The following is a 16,741-nucleotide window of genomic DNA, read 5'->3' as shown; positions in this document are numbered from 1 at the left end:
GCGGAGCCACATGGAAAGATGGGTATTCATGGGAGAATTATACTGCATATATAGGATAAAAACAGTATCTTTAACAACATAGCAAGTGTAAGCCCATAAGTGAGGTATGGGGAGGGTAGTATGCATGCAGGCCTTACTCCTACTTTGGAAGGTAGAGAGTTTGTTTCCGATAGACCCTCGGCTTAAGGAAAGGCATATCAAAGCATTTCGAAAAAAAGAGAGGTTGTTTTAACATTGTAAAATTTTGAATCCCTTCAACATAAAAGAAAATACAGGTTCAAATCCTTGGTGTGCCATTTAGGATTTTCTCAATCACCTTGTTAGAATTCCTAGCTCTGCCATTGGTGTAGCAGGTTGTTAATTATTGGCTTTTTAAGTAAAATGTTTATGGGCGAGTGTAAAAAGTAAGATGTATAAATTTGAACAAAGGGCATTTTTTTTTTTAGTATTTTGGTCATCGTCTCATTTTGATATTTGACTTGAGATGTTTTAGACTACTGTGAAGTTTTTTTCAGTTTTATCCCATTACTTCTAAGGTATCCAGAGGTGAATTTGTCAACCTTAAACATGAGAAAGTGAGTGTTCTGACTGTTAATAGGTTTTACTTTTTTTCCCCTTATACAGCTTTTTCTTTTCCTCCCTTTGTCATGAGAAAATTAACTAAAGTGAACTATGTGCTACTTGATTTTGAAACCTGCAGACAGTTGTTATGGAGACTGTTCATATGCAGTCCTTTTGCTCAGCTTGGTCATTTACATGGGTAGTGCTTAATCTTAGCTGTCTACACTTTTATTTTCTCTGTACCTCATTTTGATTTATTTCCTTCAATTTTTTTGGAGGCTATCCTCAATTCATTGGGTGTTGTTGTGTACTAGGCTTCATTTCAACTCTTAGATGCATTTGTTTTTGCATTTTACATTTTACATTTTACATTTGTTGATGTGCCAACTTACCCATTGAATGGCTCTATCCAACCCCGTACCTCACGTAGGGTTACATTATCCTCAAGTTGTAAGGATGACCCGGATGAGTTCAATAAATCAGTTTCCCAATGCAATGTGAAATTAGGGTGAAGCTTTGAGGTCATCAATCTTAAAATTCGCATTTTGTTGGACAACTTTCAAATTTTTTAATAGGTGGATGATTTTTCTTTCATGCTAATATGTTTTATGAAATACTAAATTTTCATTTTCCCATCTGTTTCTCTCTAGATTAATGCCTTCATCCATTGCTTTGTGGCTGTTCAAAGAATTACCACATTGTATGATTTGGAAGTAGCAATACTCAGGAATGAGGGGGTGGAGCAGTTTGAAGAGCTGGATTTGGGTCCACTAGTGAAACACCCACTTATTATCCATTATTTTTCTATCAGTCCTGGTGTGTCAGAAGTTTTCAGGATAACAAGTGTGGAGATCATATCCTTCCTTGCTGAGTACATGGATGCTGATAAAAGACGAAGAGTAGAGATAGATGAATTCTTGAACTTCATTACCGAGAAGAAATCCGCTGGTACAACAGAGAAACTCAGTGTGCGGATTCAAAGCTTGGGGTTTGTGGCATATTTTCGCTCAAAAGATTTTATTTGTGTTTAATTAAATATTACTTCATCCATTTAAAAAAGAATGACCTCCTTTCCTTTTTAGTCTATTTCAAACAGAATGACCCCTTTCCTTTTTTGGCTACACTTAATTTCAGTTTTCCACGTGACATGTTTAGAGCCACAAGATTTAAGGGTGTTTTGGCATATATTTGACATAACTTTGATTTAGAACCACAAAATTGAAAAGTCTTCTTTATTTTCTTGAATTCCATGCCAAGTCAAACTAGACCATTTTTTTGAAACAGAAGGAGTACATTATTACTTAAAAATTTTGTTCAATTAAATCTTTGAAATTAGCTTTGCTGTTGACCCCGACACTTGGTAGGGTACATGGGGGGTGTGGGCTTTGCAAAAATTATGCTCCATTAAATATTGTAGAATAGCTTCATCTCAGGGTATGCCATATGTGTTGTAGGAATATGTCACACCCCCAAACTAGGTGATTATCTTGACCTGACTAACATAAGCCATACTTATCCAACACATTTCGTAATCAAATCTCGAACATCCGTGGCAACAATGGAGTGTAGTAGTGCATATACATTTCAACTTACAATTCATGATCCTCAATACATTACTCAATGAAGACTTGTCTTGGAGTAAACGAGGCGAGCTTAGAAAAAATATTTCAACACTTTTAAATACGGTTTGAATGGGTTGAGAGAGTGAGATTATACATGCATAGGATGATCTTGAGCAGAGCTGCTTTGATCTGGTTGTGTAAAAGGTTTAAGGAGGCCTCAGAAATTAAAGGGAAATCATTTAAAACTTGGAGATGCAGAGATAAGGCTATCCATATCTATTGCACTTTGAAGTTCAATAAATTTGGGAGCTTTCTTTCTGTAATTACAGTTAATGGAGAGGAAAGGTCTGTGATTATTTTACCAGAATTGCATTTAATGAAGGGTGGACCACTTTAATGCATAAAATTGAGAATTTCATTAATGGTGCCAAACAGCCACAAGAATTAAATGCAGATACGGGAAAACAAGTACAAAAGGGGAGAAGGGAAAGGGGAGTTACTAGGATGTCATTCATAGAAACAGATGGAGTGCAGGCCATTCTTCCCAAGCCTTGGAGAAGAACAACAAGGAAGGAACAGAACCACTGAAAAGAAGTTTTGTGGGAAGCTTCCCTGATTGTGACGAGATCCCATCTTGAAATGAGATTCGGAGATGGGCTCATCAAACATGGAAAGGCATCTTCAACATCCAAGTATTCGATATGAATGGGATCCAGTTTCTGTTCGAATTTCAATCAAGAAGGGATGCTGAAAGCGTCCTAGCAGGAAGATGGAAGAGAAACAACCACTACATGGAGCTGGAATGGTGGTCACCTACGGCGGGCGCCATTCCAATGCAAAAGAACTTTGATTGGTTTTGGGTTTGATCTTTTTTTGAGAATTGATCAAAAAAGGGGGGCGGGACTAAAACAAAAAGAGACATCTGTTGTGTCTACCAGCTGCAACCGATCCCATACCAAAAGAGATCAAGAATCTGGAGTTTCATGTTAAATTTGAAGAGGGAGAGCCAAGGAACAGAGGGAGAATATCATCCGCCAATAACCAATGAATCTGAAAATTTTCAACTAGAATGTGAGGGGGGTAAACAGTGAAGAAAAAATGGGGTTAGTACGAAGAGCAATACAACAATGGAGGGCAGATATTTGTGTGTTAGTAGAGACTAAGCTAACTGAGAATGAGACACAAGTGTATAGACAATTATGGCAAAATAGGTGGATGGGGGAATGTCATTTGAACGCAATTGGAAGGAGTGGGGGGATAGTAGTGATGTGGGACAAGAGATACTGGAGAGGGGAGGTGGTAGCAGATGCAAACCAAAGCCTGACTGTCAAGTTTGAAGGCATCAACCAAGTGCTTACCTGGTAGTGCAGTATATACTTCTTGTGATACTGTTGCTAGGAGTGAACTATGGCAAGAGTTGATCAACATCAAGGAGGCTTGTAATGGACCATGGGTGTCTTGTAGTGACTATAACGTCACAAGATACCCGAATGAAAGATCAGAAGGGAATAGAATAACAGGGGCCATGAATGAATTCACAGAGTGGATAAATGAGATGGAATTCATTGACCCTCCACTTTTGGGGGATACCTACACTTGGAGAAGAGGCGACACTCACACATCAGTGTCCAGAATCGACAGATTTTTATATTCATCTCAATGGGATGAAGTGTTCACTCAAATCAAACAGAATTTGCTGCCTAGATTAGGGTCTGACCATAATCCCATTATGCTTGATTGTGGGGACCTAAACTTTAAGAAGTCATACTTTAAATTCGAGCAATGGTGGGATGAGAGTAGATGGTTTTGCTGAGAAGATCAAGGAATGGTGGATGCCTTCAATGTGAACGGCACAGGATCTTACATCCTGGTCTCTAAATTAAGGATGCTGAAACAGAAGTTGAAAGAATGGAGAGTTACACACAGAAACAATTGGAAACAGAGGAAGGAGGAAATCCTTCAGCAGTTAGCAGACCTAGAAAAAACCCAAGAACTGAGATTGCTTTCAGAGGATGAACTTCTTCAAAAGGTTCACCTAGCTATGGAGTTTGAGAAGGTGGCTAAAGAAGAAGAAATAGCTTGGAGACAAAGATCTAGGATACAATGGCTCAAACAAGGTGATAAAAATACAAAAAAATTTCACAGGATTGTAACTGCCCACAAAAGGTACAACTCTATTGATACTTTATTGGTGGAGGGGAACTTAATTTCAGATCCAGAAGAGATTAAAAGAGAAATCACCAGTTTCTATAAGAAATTATACACGGAAACTGAACGGTGGAGGCCTGATTTCAAGTTGCAAGGTCTGAATACTATTAGCGAAGAAGAAAGAGATTGGTTGCAGAGCCATTTTGAGGAGGCTGAGGTGCTGAAGTGCATCAAATCATGTGCTAGTGACAAGGCCCCAGGCCGTAATGGCTTCCCCATGAGTTTTTTCCAAAATTTCTGGGAAGTCTTGAAATATGATGTTATGGAGGCAATCAATCAATTTCATGGGAGACATGAATTTGAGAGGAGTCTCAATGCCAACTATGTGGCCCTTATTCCAAAGAAGTCAGGGGTAGTCGAGCTGAAAGACTTCAGACCAATAAGTCTCATTGGAGGAATTTATAAAGTGTTTGCCAAGCTACTGGCAGAAAGAATGAAAAAGGTAATTGGCAAGCTAGTCAACAGACACTAGATGGCCTTCATCCAGGGTAGACAAATTCTAGATGCAGCCCTAATAGCAAGTGAATGTGTAGACTCAAGGATCAAAGGTGAAGCCCCAGGGATCATGTGTAAGCTTGATATTGAGAAGGCTTATGATCATGTGAATTGGAATTTTCTTGTCAATATTTTGAAACAAATGGGATTCGGAGAAAAGTGGTTGAAGTGGATAGAATTTTGTATTAAAACTGTTAGGTTCTCTATTTTGGTGAATGGAGAACCTGTTGGTTTTTGTCCCTCAGAAAGAGGATTGAGACAAGGTGATCCTCTTTCCGCTTTCCTCTTCATTTTAGCTATGGAAGGACTTAATAGTATGGTGAGGGTAGCCACTCAATAGAACTGGCTAAAGGCTTCAAGGTGGGCAACCAAGCTGGAGAAGATGTGCAGATTTGCCATCTTCTCTATGTAGACGATACTTTGATCTTTTGTGAGGCCAAGGAAGAGCAGGTATGTTTTATCTGGATAATATTAATAGTTCTTGAGGCAGTTCAGGGCTTTCTGTGAACTGGAGGAAGAGCAGTATGTTTCAAGTTAAGGATGTAACTAATATTCAGTGCCTAGCAAATATTTTGATCTGCAAAATAGAATATCTACCTACTACATACCTGGGGATGCCACTAGGTAACAACCACAAAGAGTTAGAGATATGGGATGGAATAGTGGAGAAAATAGAGAAAAAATTAGCCACTTGGAAGACACAATATCTTTCCCTGGGAGGAAGAAATACATTGATCAATGCAGTTCTGGATGCCCTACCAACTTATGTTATGTCTCTATTCCCCCTACCTGTGTAAGTGGAGGAGAGATTGGATAAGTTGAGGAGGAATTTCCTCTGGTTGGGTAACAAGGAAGGAAAGGGTATTCATCTGGTCAAATGGCAAGCTGTGCAACTCAGTAAGAAATCTGGTGGGTTGGGTGTCAAGAATTTAGGGCTGCAAAATATATCTCTATTATCAAAATGGTTGTGGAGGTTTGGTAAAGAGGATCATGCTCTTTGGAAGAATGTTATCATTAGCAAATATGGACAGACTGAGCAATGGACAACCAATACTGTGACTAGCACATATGGGGTCTCAGTTTGGAGGACTATCAATAAATTTGTGGCCTAAATTGTCTGGGAGCATAGGCAACAAGGTGGGTGAAGGGACTCGAATTCTATTCTAGAAAGACAAATGGATTGGCCAGAACTCACTCATGGAGGATTTTCCAGATTTATTTTCTTTCTGTGGCAACCCTGAAGCATCTATTGCTGAGACCTGGACTAACCAAGGATGGAATATCATCTTTAGGAGGCTTCTAAATGACTGGGAGGTTGAGAGAGTTGCCAGCTTACTGCAAAGATTGAATGATTTCTCTTGTTTAAATACCAGCCCTGATACAATCAGATGGAAACATGATAGGGATGGGAAATTTTCAGTTGGAAGATTGTACAGAAGAAATTTATCCTCACAACTTGGGAACATCCCTGGACCTTGGAAACAAATATGGAAATTTAATATTCCTACCAAGATCAAGTGTTTCACATGGACGGTATGTAGAAGAGCGTGTCTGACTCAGGAGAAACTGAAAAAGAGAGGTTTTGAGATTGTCTCAAGATGCTTCTTTTGCAAGGAAAAGGAGGAAACAAATAGTCATTTGTTTCTTCATTGTAGAGTGACTTCTCAGGTGTGGCATATGTTTCTTAATATCCTCCAAAAACCATGGGTGATGCCTGAGCATACAGCAGATCTTCTAACCTGCTGGATGAGGAGAGGTGGGAGTAAAAAACAGAAAAAATGGTGGAGCATAGTCCCTTCTTGCATATGGTGGTCAATCTGGAAGGAAAGAAATAATAGATGTTTTGAAAATATTATTAATCCAATGCAGAAAGTAAAAGAAAATTGCATTAATACTTTATATCTTTGGTGTAAAGAAGAGGGTATAGATGAGGTAGAACAGCTAGTAGACTTCTTAGACTCTTTGTAATTATGATTACTTGCACTGTAATTTTTTTGATGGTTGACAGCATACCCACATTGCTGAGGAATACAACTTTATCTTGCTCAAAAAATAAATAAATATAGGTAGAAGCTTATTTTTTTTCAAATAAAAGAAGGTTGAAGCTGAAACTGTTGACCACCACTAGAATGATGTGGGGCTCACCTGTGAAGGTTAGCCCAAAACTTCAAATGTAGGTCTTCTATGCTGTGAATACTGAAAAGAAACAGTAAGAGGGAAATGGTGAGTCTATCAACTTAATAAGTGGATAATTGTCTACTTATATAGTCTTGGGCAATTCTCACCTACGAGCAGTTGGTTGTCCTTTTTTTCCAGTGATTAATTTAGAAGTGAAATGACTAGAATATCAAGCAGCTTCCTCACTTGAGACCCTTATTCCCATCTTTTGAAGAAGTAGACACTTATCTTTGTCACCTATTATTATCACTTCATTGAGTCTTGGTATTGAATGTTTTGAGGAATGATAAAATATAGTTAATCTTTGTAAATGAAGAATGACTTTAGCATTTTCGTGTCTGCGGGTTTAATATATGCTAGCTCAAGTTAAAATGTGCTTTTTATGCTTCTTCTACATCTGCTGCTGACTAGTTTCTGGACATGTAGTAGTTGATATGGAAGTGGCATTTGTGTTCTATATTCAACAGAATTTGATCATTGGTATTTTCTCATGTATACTTCTTCCTTGCCCTTTCAGGATGCATATTGCATTTATCAAGAAAGCAAGACAGTTTGAAACTAGTCCTGTGAACAAATATCTTCGTACAGTGAAAAAAGAATCGAGCAAAAAAATCAGGAATCACGCTCTACTACCTGTAAAGGAGCAGCAGTTCGATGAGCATATTAGTACCATGTGTAAATGTATCAAAACATTTTCCTCAGCTGAGGAGGAGCTTTGTGGTAAACACATTAGGTTTATATCAGGTTCAGAATATGAGAACAGTGATGATGATCAGGATGAAAGTGCTTCACATAGCCAGAGCAAATTCCCAGTTGGAAATATCAAAAGCTCAGATAGATCAACCGCATATCCTTACCCATCAGCATCTGAAGAAATGATGCGGCTGGGTTTGAAAACTGAAGTTGAGATTAGTCCACACACCGCTAGTGGTAGTGATAAAAACAGTGAAGATATTGGGGAATTCAACAGAAAAAAAAAATATGATGGGGTTCAGAGTTCCCTGGCTTTACCTGAAAAAATACCCAAAAGAGATATGGTTCAGTCAAAGCTTTTTACTAGCAGGAAAAAAAAGGAAAAGAAAGTTGATAAGATGTGGAATCAAGGCTCAGATGTTTCAAATGATTTCTCACTTGATGATGATTCAATTAAGATGTTCGTTAACACTTGGAAGGAGGCATGTCGGATCAACAGAGTGGATGAGGTATCATTTATGACTTCGCTTCTAATTTTCCTACAACAGATATTGAACTCGTACATTTATCTCTAGGAAATGACACTGTCTCAAATTAACTGGCTTGTATATTGGATTTTTGTTAATTTTGCCACTACCCTAAGAAGAGAACTAATTCAAAATGAAGACTTACACAGGATTTACTACCAAAGAGGATTTACAGTATCCTTTTTATACCTAAAAAAGGTTCAAGTTCTTTGAGAAGTTAAACTAATAGATGCATTTGTATCTTCTTTCATTTGAGCACTAAAAATCTTCATCTCTTTCTTGAGAAAGATTAATGTCTTATTGATACCTCACTTTCTTACTGCTGAAGGGCTATGTGCAGAGCAAAAAGCAAAATTTTGATTCCTTTCTGAACTTGTAGAGAATCTATGAGCTCTAATACTGATTCTGTATCATTTATAAATTCTTCTATACTCCAACAACTAATCAGAATTCAGAAGTGTACAGTTAAAACTTGATATTCTGAATAGAGTTGGCTTTATCTTCAAATACCTGGAATTACTTTCTCTTTGCAATTGTCCACCAAATGCAAGCAAAGATAGTTTTTTACCATTTTCCTGCCCCTTGGTTGTTCCTTTCTTGTGCTAGCACCTGAGCGAATCAGATATAGCTTGGCACTACCCTATGGCGTCCCTGTGTGTTTAGAAACAGCTGTCATAGCATGCAAGAACATTACCTTTCTCAAAACAAAAACAAAAACAAAAAGTTGTCTTTTCTTTTCAAAACTTTATTCCTTCGCCTGCCTCTTGCAATATTCTGATGATTTTTTTAAAAACATTTTGTTTCTTTTGAGCACCTATTTGTGGTATTTGCGTAGTTGGCTTTACTTTTGATATTGGCAGTCTAACATTTTAAACACATGTTGATCTTCAGTCAATTTTTTCTTTCTATTTTAGGTCTTCCAGAGGATGCTTCAGTTCTATAAGGCAAGGAAGCGTGTTCAAGTTACAAGGATGTTTACATCATATCCATTTTGTGGGTTGCTTCATGTTGCTGTAAGTCTGCCGATCAGTTTGATATGTAATTTATCAGCCATAAGACATCTGAGGGACTTCTGCTTCTTTTTGATTTACATGTACTTTCTTTTATTTAATGTGGCCATGTTTGAGCACTGAAATGACATTGGAAGATGTGGAGTTCCGTTTTCCAATCTTTGCTGTCAATCTAGTTTAATTCTTTAGGAGTTGCCTGACCCATCTGCCTTCAATATGATGTTGCACGAGAAGAGAGAAGGGAGAAAAAGGAGGAGAATAGAAAGAAGCAGGAAAGTGAGACAGAAGAACAAGAGCAAAACTGCGATATTTTTCTTTTGAAACGGTCAGTTCAATGTTGTTGATGAAAACAGGACTAAGATGGTGCTGTGTTGGTTACATTCAAAAATGAAATGTGAGTCCTCCTCTAAAGCATAGGGAACCATCAGAATCTATGGTACATCATTTACAAGCTCCATCTTGCACCAAAACAAAAGAATAACTTTGCAGGCAGCTTTAATTTAAATCTTGTTAGCCCTTACCCGTTGCCCCGATGCATCTTCTTTTTTTCATTCTATATCCCCCATATACATGCTGTATGGTATTCCACGTCTTCTTTCATCTTCCTGTCTACTCTTCTTCCTTAACAAGATAGCAGTTATCATTTTTGGCATCTCCCATTTCACCCGCATAGTGTTCAAAACAAAATGCCATAATCTGGTGATTATGGAGCAATAGAAATTAAATGGTTGAGATATTCCGCCACATCTTCACACATTTAGCATCTGTTGCTTAGCTACATTCCATTTTTGCTAATTTCTTGTGTCAAGCAGAATTCATTCTCTTTTAAAATCATTGTATGCTTGTAGTCTGCAACTATTGCAAGTCAGAAAATGTATAAACCCACTCCCACTTCCTGCCTTTGATGCTAGTATTTTAGTTGTGTTGCTGTTTCAGTAATTTATATTTTGCCCTTTATTTTTTCCTTGTTTTTGTTTCTAATAATTGTGATTTTACTTGATTTTGAACCGATGGTGTAGGAAGAATCTCTATGCATAACTTTTGGGTGTGTTGTATACTTGTAATAAATAAATAGTCGTCACTTTCTGTTATTCTATCAACTAGTTTCTGATCCAATATTTCTTACACATCTTTTGCTTATTTGATTGTAATATAACTTTGCAGGTTACATCTATTGAACGTGGAATGTGGGATAGTTTGTATGATAAGCTTCATACATTTCACCAATGTGGAGTGACCAAAGGAGGTAGTGAAAATCGTGCTGATTCCATAAGCATTGAAGTTGAGCCAGCTGAAAGGGATGCTACCAATCCGTCTGAGATCCTTTTGGTGTGCGAAAGTGGTGAGTTGTACACCATGAGATTCTGCCTTTGCCAATGATAATGTGTTAAATTGACGAAACCAAAGATGGTGAAAACCAAAAATTTGAACTATGTAGAAACACTTTAGAGAGTAAGGGTATTGGGATAAGTAGAAGTAAGATTGAACACATGCACCGCAAGTTCAGTCAGCATGAGAAGAGCAAAGTTGAGGTGAAACTAGATGGGATTGCAGTGTCAAATTGCAAACAATTTAGATAGGCTTGTTGTTTCAAGAAAATAGAATGATAAATGAAGTTGTTACTTATAGAATTAAAACTAGATGGTTGAAATGGAGTAGTGCCACCAGGGTGTTATGTGATAGACAGATGCCTACCATAGTGAAAGATAAGCTCTACGAAATAGTTATAACTTATAAGACCAACAATGGAATATGGTTGTGAGCGTTTGGCCTTTAAGTCACAACATATTCACAAGATGAGTGTTGCAGAGATGCGGATGCTAAGATGTATGTGTAGTTATTTAAGATAAAAAATGACCACATTTGCTAGAAGTTGCAAGTAGCATGCATTGACGATGAATTGTGATAAGATTACTTGAGATGGTTTAATCATGTCCAGTGTCAACTTACAGATGCACTGGTACATAGGTGTTGTGAGAAATGAAGGAGAAAAGTACTATTGAATTATGTTGACTACATTATTACACTGAACCCTCCTATTCTTACTCTTCCCCTCTGGTGCATATAAGTCATATGTAACGAGCTTGTTGTAGATATAACTAATGTGAGGATTAATGACGGACTTGGTGTAACAAAACTTGTTTTTCCTCTGCTCTCTCAAAAAGATGTTTTCCAACTCTTCATACTGCTAATTACATGATTATGTTTTTTAGCTCTGACTTAACACAAATATGCTTTTGGGGTTAAGTGAAAAAAAAAAGAAGCCAAAAAAGCTCCCAGACACAAAAATCGAGGAATGTCATAATCCAGTAGGGTCCCTCCCCTACGCTTCCACTCTTTTTTCTCTTCTTCTTTCTTCCCTCTTTGCAATCGATGGAAGACATTATTTATTTTGCAGTTGCATTCAAAGCCTACGACTCAAGAACACTTGGTACGGTGGGAGCTTGGTACGACTGGACAGAGAGAAATAGGAAATCCGTTACGAGAACAACTTTCAATGAGAAGACAATGGAATGGATCGTGCAGACATTGCGGGAGGCATCACTAACAAGGGGGAACATGGTGAAGAGATGGAAGAAAAAAGACAGTTTCTCAGAAGTTTTCTGCTCTAGGAACTACAATAAATACGGTCGCTACATCTGTCTAATAAATGTGAGAGGCAGGAGGAGGGGAGTAATTATCATCCCTGAACTAGCATTCAATTCAGGGTGGTTGGGCATTGCGGAAAAGGTGGGGAGATTCATTAATAGTCACAAAAAGTTAGTGAGCTTGGGGAATCATAGGCTAGTGAATAGGGACATTCCATATGCTACAGTTCTAAAAAGCATTAAATGGGCTAACAAGGGGTCAAAAGTTGCTGAAAAGGAGAAGGTAGTCCTACAGGGAGAGAGAATCTTTGTTACAGATGATCCAGAGGAGCACAACGAAGTGTTAAAGAGGAGTTTGGTAGGTGTATTTGAACCCAGAGTCGGAGAAACAACGACTCTTGCAGAAATCTGGGGATGGGCCAATCGACTATGGAAACAAACACACAGTCTGAACATTTATGAAATGGGCAATGGGCTCTTCTTATTTGAGTTTGCACTTAGGGTCACAGCAGAGCAAGTGATCGAAGGGGACTGGGAGTGGAGGAATAAGCCAGTTACCCTCCAATGGTGGAACCCGACGGTAGGTACGAGATGCAGGAGGGGTACAGAAAGCTCGACCTGGGTAAGAATTTTAGGGTTACCTTTGCAATTCTGGGACCAGAAAATCTTCAAGGCTATCGGAGATTTTTGCGGAGGGTGGGTAGAGACAGAAGAGGAAACCTAATTGAGAAATCATCTCAAGTGGGCAAGAATCAGAATCAAAGGAGATGGAGCAGACATACCCAAAAAGGTGACCATAGACGGGGGTGAAATATGCTATACGATGCAAATTTGGACCGAATCGCCGGTAAGGGTGGTCGCCGGAGAAGATCGGAACTCTGAAGTCATTACCCAGCGGATACAAGGCGGAGAACCATTGGATAAAGACGAGAACCTCCTGCAAAGTCAAAAAGCAACAAACACAACAGGTGAATCACGTGTTTTGATAGAAGAGCATGGGCAGATTTTGAAAATAAATAAAGGAGTGGGCCGGGGCGAGTCCAACTCAAAACAAAGCCCAGTTCAAAGGTTTGGGCCAGAGCAAACTAAAAAAGGGTGTCTTTTAAATAAAAAACTTGACTTAATATGTGATAAGCAGGGGAGTTTTCTCGAAGGGTTAAAGGACATCAAGGAACTAGCGTCTCAGTTCCTACATGCGTACAACAAAATGGAAAAAGCGAAGATGGTAGAGAGCATCAACAGCTCTGCAAATCAAAATCTCGGAAAGTCGATTAACCAGATGGAAGAGGCTGTTGAACCAACTCGCAATAAAGCAAATGAGATCGACCAACCTAAGGATGTTGGGGAGAATTCAGGAGTACAAAAATCGCCAGAAGAAGGCTTGCAAATTCAGCTGATTCATGATGTTGAGCCGGTATCCATACAAAGTCCTGGAGACCAGACAGATGCAGAGGTCGAAGCATCCAATTGGGTAAGTTCACATATTTTGGAACTTAGCAGAACTTACGGAGTGGCGTTTGAAGGTTTTAGGGGAGAAACACATACATTACTGATGAAGATCGATGAAAGAAAAAGGGGGATAGAGAAGATAGGGGAAAATAGTGAAGCAGCAACTCCTCGACACACAGGAATTGGCAAGAATGAGTTGAAGAATTTGCAATCAGATTTGAATGAGGAAGTTGAAGGTGTAAGGAACAGACGGAGAGTCCAGCCACTATTTCTCAAATGAAAGTAAATATATTATCATGGAATGTTAGGGGGATTAACAAGATTTCAACAAGGAATCTGGTTAAGAGCTCTCTACTTAAATGGAGAGCTGATGTTTACTGCTTTCAGGAGACAAAAATCAGCAAAGATGTAGACAGGATTGCCAAACAATTGTGGGCTAGCAGATGGATGAGGTGTGGGTATATCGAAGCCGATGGCAGCAGCGGGGGGTCTTGATAATGTGGGATTCCAGAATTTGGGTGGGCAGTAGTGTAGAGGAAGGCAAATTCTCAATTACATACAAATTCGAAGCTGTTCAAGATGGGTTTTGCTAGTTTCTCACTAGTGTGTATGCCCCACACACTAGAACTAAAAAATTAGAATGCTGGGACGAAATTGCTGCAGTTAGGGAGCTAAGTGGAGGTCCGTGGGTTACCTGTGGGGACTTCAACACTGTTAGAACAATGGCCGAAAGAAGAGGATGCAGGAGAATAACCAATGTAATGACTGATTTCTCGAGGTGGATAGAGGATATGGAGTTACATGACCCTTGTCTAAAGGGTGGGAGTTTCACTTGGTTCAGAGGGCCTAACCATCAAAGTGCTGCTAGGCTGGATAGGTTTCTCTACTCAACTGAGTGGGAAGAACAATTCAGAAACATTAGACAACAAATTATGCCTATAGTTATATCTGACCACTGCCCCATTATGCTACAATGTGGTGACTGGGAACAAAGGAAGCCTTACTTCAAATTTGAAAAATGTTGAGGGTTTCAAAGATTTAATTCAGGACTGGTGGAATGGTTTTGTTGTGGAAGGATGCCCAGACTTCAAACTTCGCATGAAATTAAAGATGCTAAAGCAGAAACTCAAAGAATGGAGCGGTGTAACTTTTGGGTAACTCATCAACAAGAAAAACAAGTTACTAAATGAGCTAGCTGAGATAGATTTGATTCAGAACGACAGAATGCTGACAGAGGATGAGATGATTATTAGAGCAACGATCCTAGTTGAGCTAGAAGAGTTAGCAAAGAATGAAGAGTCCAGGTGGAGACAGAAATCCAAAGTATTATGGCTAAAGCAGGGAGATAATAATACCAAGTTCTTTCAAAGAGTGGCAACAGCACATAGGAGATACAACACCATCGATAGACTAGTTATTAGCGAGGAGGAGAGTAAAGATCCGAAAGAAATCAAAGAGCATATAACAAAATTCTATAAGAAGCTATACACTGAATCAGAAAGCTGGAGGCCACCTTTTGTGATGATGAACTGCCCCAGAATAAGTCAAGAGGAGCAAGAATGGATGCAGAGACCATTCTCAGAAGAGGAAGTGGTACACATCCTCAAATTGTGTGATGGGGATAAAGCTCCTGGCCCAGATGGTTTCACTATGTGTTTCTTCAAGGAATGCTGGGAGATCATAAAGGATGATGTGATGCAAACAATTCATAACTTCCACCAGAATGAAGTGTTTGAAAGATCCTTGAATGCCACCTTTGTGGCATTAATCTCTAAGAAGTATGGAGCAGAGGAACTCAAGGATTTTAGGCCAATAAGTCTGATTGGTGGAATGTACAAAATCATCGCTAAGTTGATCACTGAAAGAATGAAAACAGTTATGGGGAGACTGATTAACGAGCATCAAATGGCTTTTTTGAAGGATAGACAGATAATGGATGCTTCTTTATTGGCTAATGAGTTGGTCGACTCCAGGGTACAGCAAAAGATACCAGGTATTCTATGCAAATTGGACATAGAGAAGGCATACGACCATGTAAATTGGAACTACCTATTTAAAGTTTTGGAATTTGGAGAAAAGTTCTACATAAGATAGCTCTGTCAACACTCATGAAAAAATGCTCCCAGACACAAATATCGAGATAGTTCTCTCTCCTACTTCTTAGGAGGGTAGAACCACCAGTTCCGGTGGCCTCGGCACCGGAAAATTTCCTTACCTTACATCAGTTAACACCTTACGTGGTTAACCATCAACCCTTTCTTTTTCTCTACTCGTCCTATATCATGGAAAACAACATAATGTATTTTGCGATGGGATTCAAATCCTATGACATCTCGAGAAGCTGGGCTCGCGGAAAAAGCTGGTATGACTGGATTGAACGTGGAAGAAAAGGGATGAGCAGGTCAAGTTTTAGTCAGAACACAATGGAATGGCTGTGCAGGACTCTCAAAGAAGCTTCAAAGGTCAAAGGAAATTTTGTTTGCAGATGGAAACGACAGGAACTATCAACACAGCTTTTTTGTGCAAGAAATTTCAACAATAGGGGGAGATATATAAGTATAATCAGCGTACAGGGCAAAAATAAAGCAGTATTAATTATCCCAGAAACAACATTCAATGTAGGTTGGTGGGATTTGGCAAACAAAATAGAGAAGTTCATTTATTACAAAAACACAAGGATAACCAATAAAATTCCCACATTGGTTGACAAGAAGATTCCTTATGCTGAAACACTCAGGAAAAGCAAATGGACCTCGAGGGGGATAGAGGCTGCAACTACAAAACAAGATGGAGATATAATCCGTATGGATAGTGACACCAATTTATCTCAGAGTGAGACCTTGAGCAGGAGCCTCTATGGTCAGGTTACAACCAATGGGTCAGACTCACCGACCCTTTCAGAGATTCGCTGATGGGCTAATTCGAACTGGAACAAAACCCATGGTCTGAACATCTATGACATGGGAAAAAATTGCTTCCTTTTTGAGTTTGCCTCCATGGAAGCTGCAGAACATGCACTCAGAGGTAGCTGGTCGTGGAAGAAACAGAGCTTGCAACTCCAATGGTGGACACCAACTGTAGGTGCTATCCAATCTAGAGCAGCCATCAAGCAAACTTGGGTCAGACTGGTAGGTTTACCCCTGCACTTGTGGTCAGACAAGGTCTTTAAGGCGGTAGGGGAATATTGTGGAGGATGGATAAGGACGGAAGAGGAGACACAACTCCGAAATCACCTAAAATGGGCGAGAATTCTAGTGAAGGGTGGGGGAAATAGCATTCCGAAAGAAGTGAGAATCGAATTCGAAGGAATAGGGTATATCATCCAAATCTGGAACGGGGCGCCGGTGAAATTCTATGCCGGAGAAGAGGAGATTGTCGGACCGGCTGTTGTGGGTAATTCTTTGAACCAGCAGACAATGTCAGGCTTTGAGAAACCTTTTCCTGCACTGGAAACAGCTTCACAGACAGAG

The 16,741-nt window shown here is 39.2% G+C and overlaps 1 protein-coding gene across 1 annotated transcript in view; it reads left to right on the top strand.

The window, feature by feature from the left end:
- Positions 1–16,741, top strand: part of LOC125808691 (protein NO VEIN-like) — a 33,785-nt gene that overhangs the window by 585 nt on the left and 16,459 nt on the right. Inside the window, exons 2-5 of the mRNA XM_049488347.1 lie at positions 1,212–1,549; positions 7,522–8,206; positions 9,139–9,237; positions 10,399–10,576. Of these exons, the coding sequence (XP_049344304.1) occupies positions 1,212–1,549; positions 7,522–8,206; positions 9,139–9,237; positions 10,399–10,576 (1,300 nt within the window). The remainder of the gene's footprint in view (positions 1–1,211; positions 1,550–7,521; positions 8,207–9,138; positions 9,238–10,398; positions 10,577–16,741) is intronic.

The sequence above is a fragment of the Solanum verrucosum genome, unplaced genomic scaffold, assembly GCF_900185275.1.
Source record: "Solanum verrucosum unplaced genomic scaffold, falcon-dt-bn FXZP01000218.1, whole genome shotgun sequence".
NCBI lineage: Eukaryota > Viridiplantae > Streptophyta > Magnoliopsida > Solanales > Solanaceae > Solanum > Solanum verrucosum.
The sequence above is the reverse complement of the archived record's forward strand: the minus strand, read 5'-3'. Positions and strand labels throughout refer to the sequence as shown.